This window comes from Epinephelus moara, chromosome 15 (assembly GCF_006386435.1).
Source record: "Epinephelus moara isolate mb chromosome 15, YSFRI_EMoa_1.0, whole genome shotgun sequence".
In the NCBI taxonomy this organism is placed as follows: domain Eukaryota; kingdom Metazoa; phylum Chordata; class Actinopteri; order Perciformes; family Serranidae; genus Epinephelus; species Epinephelus moara.
In genome coordinates, this window is record NC_065520.1 from 8392425 (window position 1) to 8410676 (window position 18252).

Sequence of the window (18252 nt, forward strand, 5' to 3'; positions counted from 1 at the left end):
GGTGTTGTATATTATATTCATATTAAACATTTTTTCTGTGGCTTGTTGAAATAGATTTATCACTGCAACCTCCAGGGCTGCAGTTCCTCTAATGGCCACTTGAGGCTAGCTCTATAAAGGAGTCCTCATAGACCACCATGCTTTACAGCAGAAATAAACATGTTCACAGCCCGGTACAGAAAACAGTTTACATTACTCACCTGTTTAAAAATTATTAAGGCTTAAATTGAAGTATAATTGGCGTCCTTTGTCCTCTGTCAGATCCACCTCTTGCTTGCAAAAAACCCCCCCAGATAAACTAGGTGGCGACAGCCAAGATGTCGAACACAAGGCTTCAAAACGGGAGTCCACAAACCAATGGGTGACGTCACAGTAGCTTCAGCCTTAATTTTACACAGTCTGTGCTTAACGTTTTGCAAGCGAACTGAAATGAAGTGACTCCGGGAGCAATTAGTGTAATTTATCATGGTGTCAACAACCAGTGGGGGTCTTGGTCAACGACACCATCCTTTCACTGTAAGTTTTTGCTTCAGCTTGAGTCATGCGCTCATCATTAATTCCCAGCCCCTGTCCGGCTCTGCTGCCTGGTGGGGTGTAATTGTTTCCCCAGGGACCCAGATAAATGACTCAACTGTCTAGCTGCTCCGTGACCCACAGACCTATGTGTGTGTATGTGTGTGTGTATGTGAGAGAGAGAGAGAGAGAGAGAGCGTGAATGAAAGAAAAACACAGAGAAAAGGATGGATTGAGGAAATTTCTTTATCACAGGGGAACAAAAACATGGTCTGCATGACATAATTGCAGCGTAATCTATTTGTTGTATTTCCGTTTTGACCAAAACAGCTGGTGTAACATTCTTAAAATTGTAAACACAGGACTTGTAGTCGTTAACATAAAGTATAGAGGTTTCTATGAAGCCTAACATGCAGTTCAGTTCTTACAAGAATGATGGCAGGAAGAGGCACAAGTAGCTGCCAACACTTTTCTTCTTGGGACTCGTAAATGTCACTTTATTTGAAATGAAAATCTGTAAAATCCATTCACTCATCCAAGTACATAAAGCCGATTACTTACTTGGCAAGTTTATTTTCCCACCTGTATCCGTTGCTGAGACTTTGTGCCATGCATATTTCCACTCATGTTATTCCATTCTGCTGTAATTAACACATCAATGCTTCATTGTCCTCCCGCTGGCATCACACGGGGAACATTTTGACACAAAAACTGGATGTAAAATCAAACAAAGCCGTGCAAAGAGGCATGTTTGTGGGATTATTTGTAACATTTATAAACTTGGTGTTTCTGATGTAGTTTATTTTTAAGACTTTAGACAATCTGACATGCAGCAGCAGAACAGCACAGGTGTAAATATTAAGTTTGATGATGGCTGAGTCTGATTTAGCTGCTCCAGTGTCAGGGATCTGGTATTGTGCATTCTGGCTCACTGTACTTGAGCTGAACAGAGCCATACTGTTATTAATTAATATTAATTAATTTTTCCTACTATGGTAGATCAGAATGTCTTGAATGTCTGTGAAAAAGACCGATAGAAGACAGAGGGAGATGTTAATAAAGCACAGTCTGAGGCCCAGTACCAATGTCCTCCCCAAGGCCCAAGCACTAAACCCTCACAGGCTTAATTGACGTCACCTGGTAAGTGTTTGAGTGCAAGAGACTGCTGGGGTTAAAAATGGTATAAATAGGAATGGGACAGCACTTTGCATTACGTATTACGTTACCTAGACAACACCAGAACATGCGTACCTGTGTGGGTTTGAGACTTTTTATTTTATGTGTTTTACTTTCTTCATGGCCAAGGCACTTAAGGGACAGAGTGCCTGATTTGAACGTCTTCCAGGTTTTCAGAGTGGACATGAGGTAATTTTTTCTTTCCCCGTGTTTGTTTCCTATTTTTTTTTTTTTTCACTGTTGTTTTTTTACACTTCCCCTGGTAACCTTGTGTTGATGTCACAACACCATGAACTGTGGGTGTTTCCCTTTGGCAAAGTCTGCAGAAATGTGGAATTAAGGAAAGTAAACTAAAGTAAAAAGCTCAAGAAGTTTGCAAGAGAGCTCTCATGGACTTGACAATTTGACAGTAGGACAGCCCACTTATATATGGGAAGATCTGCAACTGTGAGTGAGTGTGGGCCAAGGGGTTGGGCCTAATACATGCCCACAAGACATGCCCAGAAGGAGTCTGATCAGTACATGAAAAAAAACTATGTGGATGGACCAAGGGTGTGTATGACCTTTTAAACAGCAGTGGTTTGCTACAGTTCCCAGGTTGAACACGTTACCTCAAAGTGGTGTGGACTTTTAGGTACATCTTCTCTCGTTTGATGGGTGTGTCAGCCAATCAGCAGTGACATGTATTTAAACTAGAATACACAATGGACTTTTTTCACAGCAGACATTTTGAGTCGTCAATGCGGGAAAAGCACAGGTGAAACTGATGAACAGTAACGATGGCTCAGTTCCATTAGGTGTCCCAGCACGCTGTAAACTGTAAACGTATATTTCCTATACCACCAAAGCCCCTTTTGAATTGAAGTAAATGAAACCCCACAGTACTAAAACTCAGTGCGCTTGCATAGCACAGCAGAGTGTTCAATGCACCACTGACTCTGTTTAAATAAAGGTTTTGTTACATTTTGTCAGGGCTGACGCACCCCTGGTGTTGCAGGTGTAAATGAGCCCCTCCTTAAATGGATCAAAGGAAAGTTAACAGAACAATAGTCCTGAATCCAATAACAGGGGCCTACACTGAAGATTACAATTTCATTTTTTAATAGTCTTGAAATGTCTTGATAATGGAAATGAATATTTTTTTCATAAATAAAAACTAAATTACCAAACCTATATCACTGATCACTCTTAACAACTGCCTGATTCAATCAAATATACATAAATATACATTCAATTTCTAAAGTGTTAACATGATCAAACTAATTAGTGTGTGTCGGGTGGTTTAGCTCTATCAAGATCTTTAGAAACACGTTATTTACTACAATGCGCAAAAACTTGCTGTTTTATTCACAAACTAGCTTTCATGGAACATTTTAAAATGCTGTAAGCAGACATTTCCACTGTTCACCCATAATGATTTGAGTTTTTTGTGAAAGGATGACATCACCTTTATTTTAATAATCCTATGGTGTGTTTCCAGGTAGTGAACACCAGATGGCAGACTTGGCTTTGACATCAGATCACAGGCATTTGATGGTGAAATAAAAGGCAGGGGAACCTGAGATGATGAGTGTCATGCCCAAACAGCCTTATATAATAGCATATTTTATGCCATACATTAATTTTAATGTCAACAAGATATGTGTGAATGGGGCAGTGACATTGATAGTACAGATTCAACCTGTTTTCTGTTTTCTAGAGAGCAAAAAGAGCCCATACAAAGACCCCCAAAGGTGTCCAAACCTTGCTTTAGAGACCCCATAAAAGCCTGTCTGAACCCTGTTTTCATGTTACATTGAATGGGACATTTTCTCTATGAAACCACTTGGTAAATGAGATTTTTCAAGCGTGTCAACCTAGTGGCCCGTTAAAAGACCTACGCAACCCTGCAATTTCTCAGCAGAGCATCTACCTTTCTAATACACAGCAGCTCCATATTTCACCCTGTTTTATTGCTCCCTTTAAACCAGGGTATAATGCTGCAGCCAGCTGTGATGAATGTGAAAAAGTCGAGACAGTAATTTTTTCCTACTCAGAAGAGGAGGAGGTGGCTGAGAACCGGTCAGGAGAGCAGATGGCATCCCCGTCTGTCTGGTCTGTTTAAAGAACACCGCAGGCGAAGCCCCAAGTCAAACAAGCCAACTACACGGCCCGGGATGATCTCAGAGCTTCCACTCTTGCTTTCCATCCTGGAGACATCAAGATTTAATCCTGCTCTGAACTCTGAATCGGCGCTCGGAGCAGTGTAACCTACTCTAAGGGTTTTTCCTGGAATTAACTGAGTTGTTATTTTCAAATATCTCAGAGCAGAGAGAAAAATACAGTCCTGCAAAACTGAGCATAAAGATATTGTGACTTCATATAAAACCCAGCTGCTCTCATATATCCAAAATTATAAAATAAACTCTAGCTATTAACAAAGAAATAACATTTTATTTCCCTACATTTACGACTGCTTCACCTTAAAAGACACCTGTGCATGCAATGTTCTGGTTTCACTATTGGTAGACTAGACTGTTACTACCTTGCATTAGTATCCTCAAGCACTATCAGGTGACCTGTTGTGTTATACTGAGGGCGAGGTAGGAAGTAAAACCTCAGTAATTGGAGTAGTGTTGCTGTTATGTGATCCTTACTGACTGCTGTGTCTACCACTGTGCCTAGAAAGTGAGCAGGAAGTATCATAGTGTGTATAGTGGGAAGTACACTGTAGTAAATTCCAGCAGGAAATAAACTAAAGTTCCAGGAATTCTGTCTGGTGGTGTAAATAAAATGATTTAGTACTGGAATGTGGTAGCTATTCTGGAGTATGTGGACATTACTCTGTAGTTGTAGAACCACGATTAATCCACATATTGTAACATCTGATGAGAATTAATTTTTAGCTATGGCCTAATTGATCAGCGGGCCCATGTGGAATCTGTGGCTGCAGAGTTCCACCAACTTCTCCGCAGATTTGAAAAAAATTAAATAAAAAATTAGACAAATATTGATTAATATTGTCTATCACATTAAAAGAAGAAAAAAAACAGTTTGGATCTGTTAATCATTTTAGCACAATCATGTCCTGCTGCCATCAGCAATGGTGTGCCACAGGGGTCTACGTGTGGTCCCCTGGTATTTACATTAGGGCTGCAATTAACAATTGTTTTCATTATTAATGAATCTGCCTATTATTTTCTCAAGTAAGAAATTAACTGACAAAAATGACAGACTATGTTTAAAAGTGTCTATTGAAATTTCCAAAAGCCCAGTTTAGCACATTGAACAGTTCAGTACCAAAAATGATTTTGTTTACTCTCATGTAAGCCTGAGAAAACAAGCAAAAATGACATTTGAGAAGCTAGAACCAACAAAGTTAGTTAGCTTTACATGCAAAGGAACAGTGCACTGCACAGATGTCTTACAGGAAGGTCTTGGTGAGACATAGTTGTACAATATCAATCTATTTACACTGAGTTGTCCAACTTATTTTTGAAAATGTGCAACTTATTATGGAAGTTTCAAGAAACTGTGCATCTTGCTTTCATGAAGTCAGAGGTCTGCTTCACAGCTTTGCTACTGCCTCCATGCTGAAGTATAAGACATGAACCTGGGTCCCCAGAGAATCAATACTAGACACTGTTTCAAAACAAGTCTTGGTGGTATATTTTGCTTTTCTGGGCCCATTTGTGTGTTTGGTGATGTTTCTTGTTCCTCTGGATAACTGGAATCAGAGTTCAGAGATCAATGATACCATTCTGTAACTATAAACCTTTCGATTCAGCTTAAGTCATGAGTCAATCCTTAATCCATTAATCCCAGCTTTGACTCTTCTCGCTATAATGCCACAATAATCACACAGGGAGGACAGAGATATGAAGTAAACCAACTTCACACTTCTCTGAGATGTGCCAAAAGGCATGCTGGTAAATGACGAAGGAAATAAGCACCTGAAGTTGAAGTAGAGGAGGTGGGCTGAAGATAAATGATTACGCCAAAAAAGCAAATTGCAGCTCCTCCTAATAACCATTTATGAGTGTCTGCGGGGAGATTTTTAATTTAGGATGAGATAATAACATGAAACTTTATTGATCCCTGCTGAAAAATTAGGCCACTGAAGCATCAAACTAACAGGGTAAAGACAAGACAAATTGAGTCATCTAAAAACTCAACAAAGAAAACCATTATCCATTACTATACTGAACAATGAGACAATAAAATAAAATGTTAACAAATCCTGTAAGTGCTGTTAATGTGTGTTTTGTCAGTTATCTGAGTAATTATGTAGGCTGTGAAGGAACCATTAACAAAAATAGGCTACTGTAACAGTGATACATGTGACCTTTATTGACCTACTGTACGCCTACCTGTATTTTCAACATCTGTGTTGAAATGTGTACATTATTCATTTTAATTCACATTGGCCTGCCCCTATGTGGGAGAACAATGAGTAACTATAAACATATATTTTTAACTGAATATTGCTTTTGGAAATGTTAATCCCCAGGTCTCCCATGTACTGAAATGGACTGCAAAACACACAGGGCCTACATCTTAAATTCCTTTAATAACAATATTAATAATAATTATAATACAGCCAAATAAATGGCGTACAAGGGGAAATATAAATTCATCTCAGTTATCTGGTGCAGTTAAAAGTTATCACTTTTAAAGATTTCGTGTAGCCTACAATTTTTTTACCTCTACTTTTACATCTGTGATGGGTATTATAATATTTACCTGTGACATGCTACACAGTAGTGTTCAGTATCAAGAAACAAGAAGTCAGCAAAATTGTCGGTTTGGCTAATGTTAGCTAAATTCAGCCGTTTGACGTTATGGCTAACGTGTTAGCAATGGCGTTTTTACACATCCAGCAGACATGGAGCAACATTAGCATTCACTTGGAGACGTGTTTCTGGTCACCTGAAAAATGTAAGTCAATATAAAAAAAGTATTTTTTGTATATAGCTTTCTAATTGACTAACTTTAGCTAGCGGTCCTAGCATAGGTGCTAGGCTCGTTAGCTAACGCTAGCCGCTAACTTTGCTACGTTAGCTACGCTAGGTTCGTTAGCTAACGCTAGTCGCTAACTTTGGAACGTTAACTACGCCAGGCTAACCAGCCAACGTCTGTTGCTAAGTTTGTCTGTTGTTTGGTAGCAGTATAGTGGGTTTATCAGAGCCTCAGTGCTTAAAAAAGTTGTCTGTTGTCTCTTACTTCTGGAAACAGGTTTTATGAAAGTAGTTAGGCTGAACATAAAAAGGCATAAAGCCGTAAAATCCAAATAATTGGCTAAAATATGCTATAATGCTCTGTAGAGCCAAGAGGAACTACAGGTGACAATTTCCTGATTTGAGCCAGTGTTGATATAGAAATATTGATTAGTGCAGTTTCAATTAAAGTTACAGCTCAAAATGGGCAACTCCTTCAATAACATTATGATGTAGCCCACTTAGAACAGCTAAATTCACATGTTTGATGTTATGGCTAACATCCCAGAGGTTGCTTTTGTCGCATCTGGCAGACATGAAGCAACATTAGCATCAACTTGGAGTCCTGTTTCTGGTCACCTGAAAAATATAAGTCCAATATTCACCCTTGTTCATAACTCTGCTAGTTTTAACAAGGTCCTGTGAAATAGAAATGCTCAGCTTTGTTCACCAGCTAGTCGCTAACTATGTCTGTTTGTGCTTTGGTAACAGTATGGTGGGTTTATCAGAGCTTTTGTGCCTTAAACAGCAGTCTGACGCTTCTGGAAATAGGTTTAATGAAAGTGGTAAAATGAAAACAATTGGCTACAAGATGCTAAAACGCCCTGTAGAGCTGAGAGGAACGAAAGGTGATAACTCACATAAGGGTTATAATTCTTAGTTATTATGCAGGGTCATTTGAGACTGTGTTTTTATAAAAACTGCAGCCTTAATGAAAATTTACAGCTCAAAATGGGCGACCTCTTCAAGAGTATAATGATGTACTTAAGAGAGCTAGGCTTCCAAAGACCTCAATGTCATCTTTGGCTTAAAAGTAGTTTTTGAATCAGAGAATATGGCATTCCCTTTTAATATCAACAAACCAACAAGAATGAATAATGTGTGGCTGGCAGCGACAGATTTTCCTGGCTGGAGTTTGAACAGTTTTTCTAACTGGATCTATATCAGGACTGTGAGATGCTGATATGTGTTTCTGTGTTTCCAGACTTTTTCTTGGGAACCAGAGGGACCTTTTGGCTCTGTAAGTAGATGTTAAACTATAAGCGGAGGTATTGAGTGATAGCTTCTTTCAATGGTTTACTGGAACATTTGACAATTCTGTGTACTTCTGTCTGACAGTGTAGACAAAATAAAATAAGAGTAGTTACTTCCGTGTTCTTATCTTATCCGAGGGATCATATTTCAGCCTGTCCTCTAAATAAAGTCGTCTGGAGTCCTTGGCCAGGGATTCAACATGGGAGCAAACACAGAACCTGCAATATATTTTATTTAATAGAAGCAGACAGTGTTTTTACCCTGGTGAATCTTCAACAGATAGTCTCTCTGAAACCCCACCAGGCCTGAAATATTGTCTTGTTGTATTAAAGAAAAGCTGCTCTGGAGCTTTGTGTCAGGGGGCATTATGTTTGTTCTCACACTGAATTCCACTCAGCCCTGCACTTAAACGAATATGTGTGTGCATCTACTTTCACTATGCGACAAATCAAGATGCATATCACGGAAAATCCCAACTCCTCCATTAGTCCAGAACATGTCCTTAGCGTCCTATTTTCTCTCAAAATTGACCTTTTTCAGACGCTGAAATGAAATACTATCTGAAAAAAAGTTAATAGACATTCAAAATGGAATAATCAGACAAAAAAATTGCATTTGTGCTTTTTTCTTTCATGTATACGTGAGTAACTGCTGTAAACTGAGTGGTCTCAGTGGACACAGGATCCAGCTGAAAGTGACACACATACCCTTGGTCCTCTCTGAATAATGTATCTGCCACTGGTATAATTGGAGTGATACTGTGTCCTCCAAAGTACTATCAGATGCATATATCATGACCATTCATTCATTAAGATTGGATTATCTGGATTGCCTCTCAGCTCCTTTCTCTCTCTCCCTCTGTATTGATGTGTCTATTGTGCCTGTCTGACTGACTGTTTCAGGCCTGTAACTCTGCTGTCTTTGTTTCTACCCGATCCTGTAACTAAGCTGTCAATCTCTCTTGCTTTCTCTGTCAGCCCTCTCCATCATTTGACCCCTGCTTCTCTCTCTTTCATGCGAATTTGACAGGGGGGGATTTTGACTCCGGCTAACTAACTCCCATTGCCTCCAATATAGCGAGAATCACACTTTAAACAAGACAGGATGGTAAATGTAGAAATGTGAGTCTCAGAGGATGCCAAGCTAACGTGTTAAATTCCCCTTTCTCGCCAGCACAGAGTGCAGGAAAACACTCCCTAGGAAGCACTGGTGTGGCTAGTGAAAAATTAACAATAAATCCACCATCATGGATGCAGGGCAGGCCAGCGGGGTTAGTTGTTTTGGGCTTTCCTTGGTTTGTTCAGGAATAATAAGCTTTCCTACCCGCCCCAGACCTGGTGTTAAAGGGAGGATGGGTGAGGCAAAAAGCTGTTAATCTGTTTCCTGAAAGCCTGCAGATGTTCACTCAGGACCAGTTGGTCAAAAGGCAAAGCAGATTTTGTTATTGCCAGCTTTTAACCCTTGTTGTTTGGTTGGTGCTGGCATTGTGTCCTCAGTTTTTGTGATCCCACCGTCCTTAATGCCTAATGTGTATAAATAATGATTGCCAAAATTAAAATGTATTTTCCTTAGGCTATGTTTTCTTGTCGCCTGACAAGAAGACACTTTCAGACATTACTCTGGTCATTTTCTTTGTATCGTTAATTACGTCATTGCTGTTGTCTGCTACAATTAAAACGTCAGCTGGTAGACCATCCATAATAAATGCTGACATGCATTTTTGTGATATATAGGCTACTTGGTACTGCTGAGCATGGTCGCCAGTCCCTGAAGAGATTAAAATATACTGACAATCAATATTTCTCTGGTGTAATTTTGCTCCTGATTAGTTAAAAAAAAATGTAGCTCCTCTAGTTTTACCTAAGCAACGCTGCCAATGGTGCAGGGATGACTTTTTGTTGGCCAGCCCAGAAGTTAGTGTTGCCCTGGTTGCCCTGACAAAAAGCCAATGGGATTTTTAACATTGGATTTTGGATTATTGCAGAAAATAAGCTCTGTGACAAACAAAAGTTATAATTTGCACACATTTTGTTCAGCAACTGAAGACTTTATTACATGCCTAAGAAACTTCTTAAACGAACTTCATTATGTCATTGAAACATAAACGTTTGTAAGATAGGTTGCAATTCTCTCCTTTTGTCCGTCTGTCATTTTTCCTTCAGCACTATGCATAATGGTAGCTATATAGTGCTTGCATAGATGTATAATAACAACTACATACCAGGCCCCAAGATGGCGCCTACTGAATACACGCAGAAGTGTTTCTCTCGATGCCTCTGCCCATGTGTTCATGCTCGGCTCGTAGACTTTAAGTTGTGATGACGTAACAGATTTCTAACTTGATTTTCTCTGCTCAAGGAAAGCTTTACAGATATAAAACTTCCATGGATGAAAAATTGATAATTGAAAGAGTCATAATTGACCTTGTTTGCAGTTCGAAGTGTCCTGTCAACAGTTCTTTTTCAGTGGTGCCGCAGTTGATTTTTTTTTGCTGGCCAGTGGGAAAACTTGGAAGCAAGGCTTAATTGCTTTCCTGGGGGCCTGAGTGCTCGGTTAGTGACCATCAGCTGTACACTACTTTTCACAGTGCATTGTGGGATACTTTCAATCTGCTATAGAGTGTAATAATTCTCACTATACGTGTTAAAAGCACTACAAAATGGCAAACTCAATATATTGTGCACCATAAGGAGTAGTGAGTGATTTCAGTCACAGCCAACATGTGTATTAATGATACAGTTTGAGTTGGTTGGAAAACCACAGGTGTTACTTATAAGGTTGACGATGACAATGTGACACTGAGCTAACACTGCTGAATCCCTTTGATCATTTACACCTGTATTTTTGCAAATATTTTCTGTTATGCAGTGGTCACACAACAAAGTGACCCTGATCATGTGACATAGGTGAGTGGAGGACCAGATATTTGGTGACATAGCGACTACTCTTAGGGCTAGTTGGTGAACTTCTAGCATGCCAGCTAACTGTCAAAACTGGTCCCTCAGTTGGTCTGTTTGGCGTCCATTTGGAATTTTGGTCACCATTACACTTATTTATTAAACATATGGAAGGGGGGAGATAAAACTATTCGAAGTTTGGCTAAAGTCAGCACAAAAGTGTCATCACCAATGATTGCCTTGTATTTATTGTATTATTTTATTTTGTTTGTAAAATCTTAAATTGTAAAGTAATACTTAGTAGTGTAGTGATGGAGTAGGTAGTACAACATTTTCCTCTGTATTGGAAAATAGCATAAAATAGAAATGGTCAAATACAGTTTTTGAGCTGTTAAAGAGGCTCTGCAGAAAACAAAGCTCTGTAAACTTCTCCCTCCTCTTTCCTCCTTTCATCTATGGCAGCCACTCCCTCTTTCTCCTTTCCTTTGTCGTCACTCCTTTGGCCTGCTCTTACAACTCATATCTCAATTTGCTATTCTGAGCCCACATGTGAGTTTACATAGGCTTCTGTGTATGCATGAGTAATTACAGGGCAAGTGGGAGAGGAAAAAACTTCCCCTGTGAACTTTTCCTTTCTCCTCCTCTTTCCTCTAGCCACTCGATGTGCCTGCACAACCCAGAGAGCCTCCCAGACAGAGAGGAACCCCAGCAACTCCTGCATCTCCATCTCTGTTCCTCACCCTCTCATAACTCCCTCTTTCTCTCCCTCATTTCCTCCCGATTCACCTCACACAATAGACTTCCTCTCCAGGCACCAGCCTAAAGGGAAAAGAGGGGGGAGATACGGTTTCTCAGTCTACAACAATGGAAATTCAATCAGGAAATGGAGAGGAGGTGGCGAGCGCGGTGTCGGCGACCTCGGGCTACGTTTCCCGTAGTCCCTCCGGGCCGCAGGTGGAGGCATCAAACGAGCCAGTACTCAGAGAGGACCTGCAGGCTGCAAAGAGGATTGAAAGGTTTGACATCCCACTTGATAACCTGAAGAGGATGTTTGAGAAGCCTGCTGCAGCAAACACAGTAAGTACTGCCACTGTGCATTTTTATTTTCTGGTGTAAACTGTGCATTTTTGTGCAATGAATTTCCACTTTTCCCTAGTTGAAGTAAGCGTTAGGTAACTGCCATGCCTTGCACTTTGTGCTGAATGTGTCAGATGGGATGGATGGGTTTGATGCAACAAATAGAAAAGCATTTGCAACCTTTAAAGAAACTTGAAAACGTAAAGTCAGTAGTGGTGACATGTCTGTGAGGTCATGCCTCAGGCAAAACAGATCTAGTTTCTGAGTGGTGAAACTGAACACTATGTAAATTTCACTGTTGCAAGCTGCAGTTTTCTACTTTATGTAATGAGTCTGTTGAGGGCAGTGTTAGTTGACCCTACTTTAGACTTATTTTGGATATGCTGGGCATAGGTGTAGATTTTAGGTGGCGCAGTATTTAGAATATGCATTTGTCATAAAGATATTGACACCATGACATGCTGCAGGAAAGGCACAAATTGGTGCATAAAATTCACCATAATGCAGGAAATTAAGTGTCTGATGCTCAAAATTTTTGTTTCCTATGTGAACCTCTCTGTGTTGAAACAAAACCTACGCCCTTGATAATGGAAAAGACAAAACAGGATGTTGCTTATCTCTCTTTTTGTTTCAATATGATTCACTCGCTGGTAATTTGGGATTTTCCGTCATTTCGTCGACTCTGGTGAAAAGCGCTTACAGTACACATCTCTTTGCCAGAGAGGAGGGTGGCCTACTCTCTCCCGTTTTGTTTTTCCATCTCAGCTGGCTTCTCTGAGAGGAAAATCTAAGTCTGTTGGAAGTGAGGCGAGTCATTATGAGAAAACCTCCTGTTTACCAAATGTCTGACGATGAGACGAAAAGGCCCAGATGACCTACTTTTTGTTTCTAATGTGGTTGTGACATCACATCTAACCCCTCCAAATGTTCCAAGGACATTGAGCTTAATGATGGTGCATGGAAACCTTTCTCTTCATGGTATCCAAACTCTTAAAATCCAGAGAGCCGATGCATTATGGGTAATGTGGTTCTCAGTGTGTGCCAGCTCTGACTGATGGCACAGATACACACCGGCTGCATGTGCGCAGTGCCACTGGTTTGCTGATATTCGACACCCTGTTATTTAAGACCTATTTTGGGTGGCTTTATGGTTAAGCAGGATTTTAAAAATAACCCTGTAATTGGTATGTCGGCTGCTGCTGCTGGAAGCAGCGCGAAGCTTCTCTGTCAGGCCAGAAACAGAGTAGAGAGAGGGACGTGGATCCGTTGGAGTCAAATCACATCTGGCTCCTGAGATGAAAACATTTTCCAGATTACTGTGGTTAATGATCCACATCACTAAAGCCAAGCCTTGGAGAGGTCATCTTTTGAGGTTTTCTTTTGCTTTCCAGTCCAGCTGTTGAGGCTAATGTGTCCCTATATTTGTCGTCAGATGTGTGTTTGGGCTGCTGTGGTATGAGCCATAATAGTCTCAAAAGATAAGCGCTCCACTTTGCTTTTATTATGGCTGTTTAACATTCCAGCGTCTCTTTGGCCATTAGGTGTGTGTGTGTGTGTGTGTGTGTGTGTGTAAATCTGTCCTATCTTCAGCTCCCCATTAGTAGAATTTTCCCAGCCTTTTGACAAACTGAGGCTTTTATCTGTTTCCGTGTTGTTAGTTGATAGTGTTTGACTCATTAAAGCCGCTATAGGGTAAATATTTTCATATTAACAATGGATCAAATGACAGTGCAAGGCAAAAAGGGTCACTTGATAAAGATTATTATCCACAGAATTAGCTCTACAAAGTGTTTCAGTGACTTTGTGCTCACTGGCACCTTCACTGTTTTGGTTCACTCTCACTGCTCCCATCAGCATTGTTTCCAGCCACAACAGACGGCTGCTTTCAGTAAGAAAGCTCTAAAACCCACACAGGAAACAACATGCTCAGCACCAAACACAAGGCAGACACAGTTAGCTGGTGAACAAAGTGGAGCAATAGCAGCTTAAGAGACAGATATGGTTTTCTCAGACCAAAACAGAGCTGAAAGGAGAGTCAGTGTTGGACTAAACATAACTCCAAATTAATGCTAATATTGCTCAGTCGCTGCTGGATGTGTACATCGGCAAATTAAAAGGTATTAATATATCAGTGTGTGTTAACAACTCGTCTCCGCTGCCCCCAAGAGGCCAAAAAAATCAGCTATTGTAGCTTTAAGTACTGATGATTTTCCAGACTGGAGGTGGAGCAGGCAGATATAATATGTAAAAGGTATATCATTAATGGGCATTTGCTAAAACAGTTTATGCGGATTTTATTCTTGGGAGGACCGTCTCAGTCTGCAGCTGACTTCTCCATCAGCTTTGCTAAATTTATGCTCTTATGTCTATTTTGGAAGTGTTGATGGTGCTTTTGGTGGTTGCTGTTGGACGACGGTGGTGTGAGGTTGTGAGTCACTCGTCCGGATGAAGAAAATCAAATCACCATTTTATAATCTATTTGTTTGGTTATTCTTGCAGTCAATCACAGCAAGCATTTGATTTAATGTGATGTGTGTTTGGCCCCTTAACGCAGCAGCTACAACCCATGCAGTCAGTAGTGTGGTGAAGTTGAGCGCGGTGGATTTGACAGAGTTGGCAGTTCAGCGTGCCCAGATGCCACCAAAACCTTCAAAAATATTGCAATATGCACGGTGGTGGTGTCTGGTGACGTTTTATGCAACTGAATGCTTCCATTCTCATGATGGGAACCCAACTCCACTGCTCACCCTGTGCCCCAACAGGAAGAAACACCCTGGATCACTGCTGTACACCATTCAAAAGCGCTGCCCATGTTTGGTAATAGCAACCATGCTTCCATCTTGTTGAGGTCAAAGATATATAAACAAACAATGCATGCCGCCAGTGACATGGGAAATGAAGCCAATCAGAGTCTGGGGCATGTTCCAGGACGCCATTGTTGATTGACCGATAACATCAGTGACCTCACTGTGAGTCTCGCTGAGTCTGTGGTGGATTTAACTTTTAAAAAACAAAAGCAACTGCACCGAAGACTATAGTTGTTTTATTCCACAGCCAGAAGCAAAAGTTTACCAGAACTATCCAGACACATGGACAGTTATGAAGCAGCAGCCTTTTCTTTGACCTTTTCCCGTTGACATATAACAGCTAATTGACTTTACAATCACTTCCATTCTAATTCACATCTTGCATGTTTGCTCTTCAACCAGACTGACTTCTCTTTTTTTACCCATGGGAGAGAAAAAGATAATTTATTTATATTCTTTTTAAATAACAAACTGTACAGCTGGTCAAAATATCTGAATGTCACATGCTGGCACTGGAACACATGCTCCATTTTGGCATTGTATCGTGAGTGCTTGTAGTCTGTTCCTATCTTTTCTTGAAAAAAAAAAAAGAAAGCCTTTAGTCAGTGTTAATGGAGCATGTGGGCAGTGTTCCCAGATTCCCAGATAGAGGAAAGGACTAGAGCTCTGCAGCCGGCTGGTTATAAAACATGACCTTGTCTCCAACTCATCTGTAAGGCTGAGCTTAATATTTGATGATGCACTGTATTTTTCTTTCCGTGCCCTGTTTCATTTTATTTAAACGGTACAATGCCATAGGATGGCCAGCCATAACAATGACTGATGGATTCCCAGGTGGTCGCTCAGCTGTGGCTCCTCAGCGGGAGAGAGGACAGTCCGCGTTCCCAACAACCGCAGATGTGTCGTGATGCAATGGTTTATCTTGAGTGCAAAGAGCGTGTTTTTCCGCTTGTGCAGCAGGCCGATTCTCCAGGGACGCTGGCTTGTGTTTACAACATCTGACTGACCTTCTGGTCATGACTGTGCACACACATACTGATGCACATGCATGAGACAGATGAGGTGACACTGTGCTGCAGTGTCATATCCCATCACGCAGGGGGGCTTCTCAAAAGCACACACTGTTGGGTAATTGACATGCATGCACAAAAATAGGCCACTCATAAAGAAGGTTGAACATTTGCATTTTAGAAAGCTTTCCATTATTCTGTACAAGCTCATTAAAATGTTCAGGCATAAATTATTAGTTACATAAATGTTTCTAATACTCTTGACCTGACTTGGCATTCATTCATACTGTGATGGCCGCTGTTGGCCAGTGGGTGGCAGTGTAGCATCTATGACACTGAGAGAGAGGCACTGTATAAACCAGTGTCTTTCAGAAGGAGGATCAATGCTGTGCTCTTAATCAGGAGTTTATTACAGTGAGACAATTACTAATCACCTGCTGTTAATTGGAGTTCATTTTTAATGCCTGAAGGTGTCTTAAACTGACTTTTCTCTTGTGTCTGAGCCAGTCAGATTATCAGGATTTGCATAATTGGGGAAATATCTAATTCTGATGTGTTTGGTAAATTTAACACAACATAAAAGAATTTAAAGGGATTTTATACTTTGGGGTAAAGCTGGTCACACCTGGCTAACAGGATAACATGTTTAAGTAGGGAGAGGGGAACTTTTTTTAGGCGGAGCACTCATCTGCACTCTGACTCTAAATGAGGTGTCTGCATAAATTCAGACAGTGGCACTAGAGGTCTGGAATGTTGCCTTGGTTTATTTTCATAACTTGTGTCATCACTGTCACTAACTCACTCACTTTTAACGTGTCTGTCTCAATAGACTGAAAAGATAATTTTCTTTCTGTTGGCATTTTTTTCCTATAGAGCCTGAATGACCTGTTTTCAAAAGCCACGATTCAATTTAAAAGACACTAATTGGGGCAATGCATTAGGATTTTCATGTAGTTTGTCTCTATGGCTTTTTAAAGTCACCTTTCTCTAGCTTTTAAGCAAAGAGTGGGACTTTTGTCAGTTTGCCATGCTGAAGATTCTCACTTTAAAGTGTCAAACATCATGTTGAAAGATGAGGCCGAGACAGACTTTTGGCTCATTGTGAACCATTTCCACCAGGAGAAAAAAAAATCAATCAATATGCACCATCTTTCCTAAACGCACTTCATTAAATGTTAAATAAACTAAAAGCCACAATGTGTCTGCAAGAAATTGATCCAGACTTGATGAGGACACGGGCGTCCTCATCAAGTCCATTGAGCTCGTAAAAATTCCATTAACTTTTACCAGGCATCTCTTTCGTCTCAGTTTCACAGATTCAAATCTTTTAATGGAGCTGGCAGAGGAGCTGTGTGGGTGACGCATTGCTAGTCTGTTGTGTGATGATGACTTGTTGCTCGACGCCTTGGCTCTCAGAATAGTTGCTCTGTTACGTGGTCTGCCAAACACAGCTCTGAAAATCCCCGCTTCATTTGACTCGTTCAGATAGCTACCTGGCGTTTCCTTTGTTTATGAAATTGGCAAATTAAAACATATGAAAGTCTGCTATGGATCGCTTTTGTTAAGACGGCCCTTTTTTTTCCAGAGGTATTGTTGTAGCATGTGCGTAATCACTCCAGCGTATGATAATCCCTTCCCATAGCTGGGTATTGAATGCATATCTGCAGGCCTTTTTCCATACAGATTGTTGTGTGACTCAGATTGTCTTTTCTCTAACGCAGTTTGACACAGCCCCACAAGAGCATATGTGTTCAACAATTAGCCAAAGAGCTGCAGGCTTGCTTTTTCAATCATTTATCATGGCACTATGTCAATGTGAGGGCAGCGCCACGCCATCTCTGCCATTCATCGTTGCCATGGCAAAAAAAACAGGAAACACTCCTCAAAAAAGGTTTCGAATGCAAATATTTTAGGCTGTTTATCACTCAACATTATGACTGAGAAAATCAGCACTGAGCAACAATAAGGTTACAGTAAATATTTTTAAAAAGTGTTGCACTGAGAAGCTGCGCACCTTTGCTGACCTTCATCTGATAAATTAGCATATTAAACTGTATTATTTTGGATGTTGGTTTCTCTGCATTGTTGGTATAAATTGGCCCCGGTTGTCTCATTAACGGTTACAGGTGCTGGAAACACTGGGGGGAAATGTTCGGATGCCATATAGTGGTGCCATATTAGCATTTATTGATGGAAGCAGCAAACAAAAGCTTCTGGATCTTAAAACATTTAATCAAACATGAAGAAAATCACTTGAATTTAAGTTTGGCTCCTCATTACACTTGCAGTGCTGATGAGTCCTCATATAATTCAGCAACTTTCAGCCCTGTCTCATTTATATACATTTATATACGATTTGAGGAAAATGGTCATATAAATTTTGAACAAATGTCTGGATATAAGGCTAAAGGATCACCAAAATTAGTACACACCATCCTGTGGGGACAAGGAATGCTTGTACTGAACTTTTTATTGTGCAGGTTTGTAATTTTCTTAATAACATCCTTGGAAGTTTCATTTTTGTGCAGGGAAAACAGACAAG

The 18252-nt window shown here is 40.4% G+C and overlaps 1 protein-coding gene across 1 annotated transcript in view; it reads left to right on the top strand.

The window, feature by feature from the left end:
- Positions 1-7869: 7869 nt before the first annotated feature.
- The window catches only part of xirp2a (xin actin binding repeat containing 2a), a 56912-nt gene continuing 46529 nt past the window's right edge, over positions 7870-18252 (top strand). Inside the window, exons 1-2 of the mRNA XM_050063181.1 lie at positions 7870-7905; positions 11471-11893. Coding sequence (XP_049919138.1) covers positions 11681-11893 — 213 coding nt within the window. The 5' untranslated portion in view covers positions 7870-7905; positions 11471-11680. The remainder of the gene's footprint in view (positions 7906-11470; positions 11894-18252) is intronic.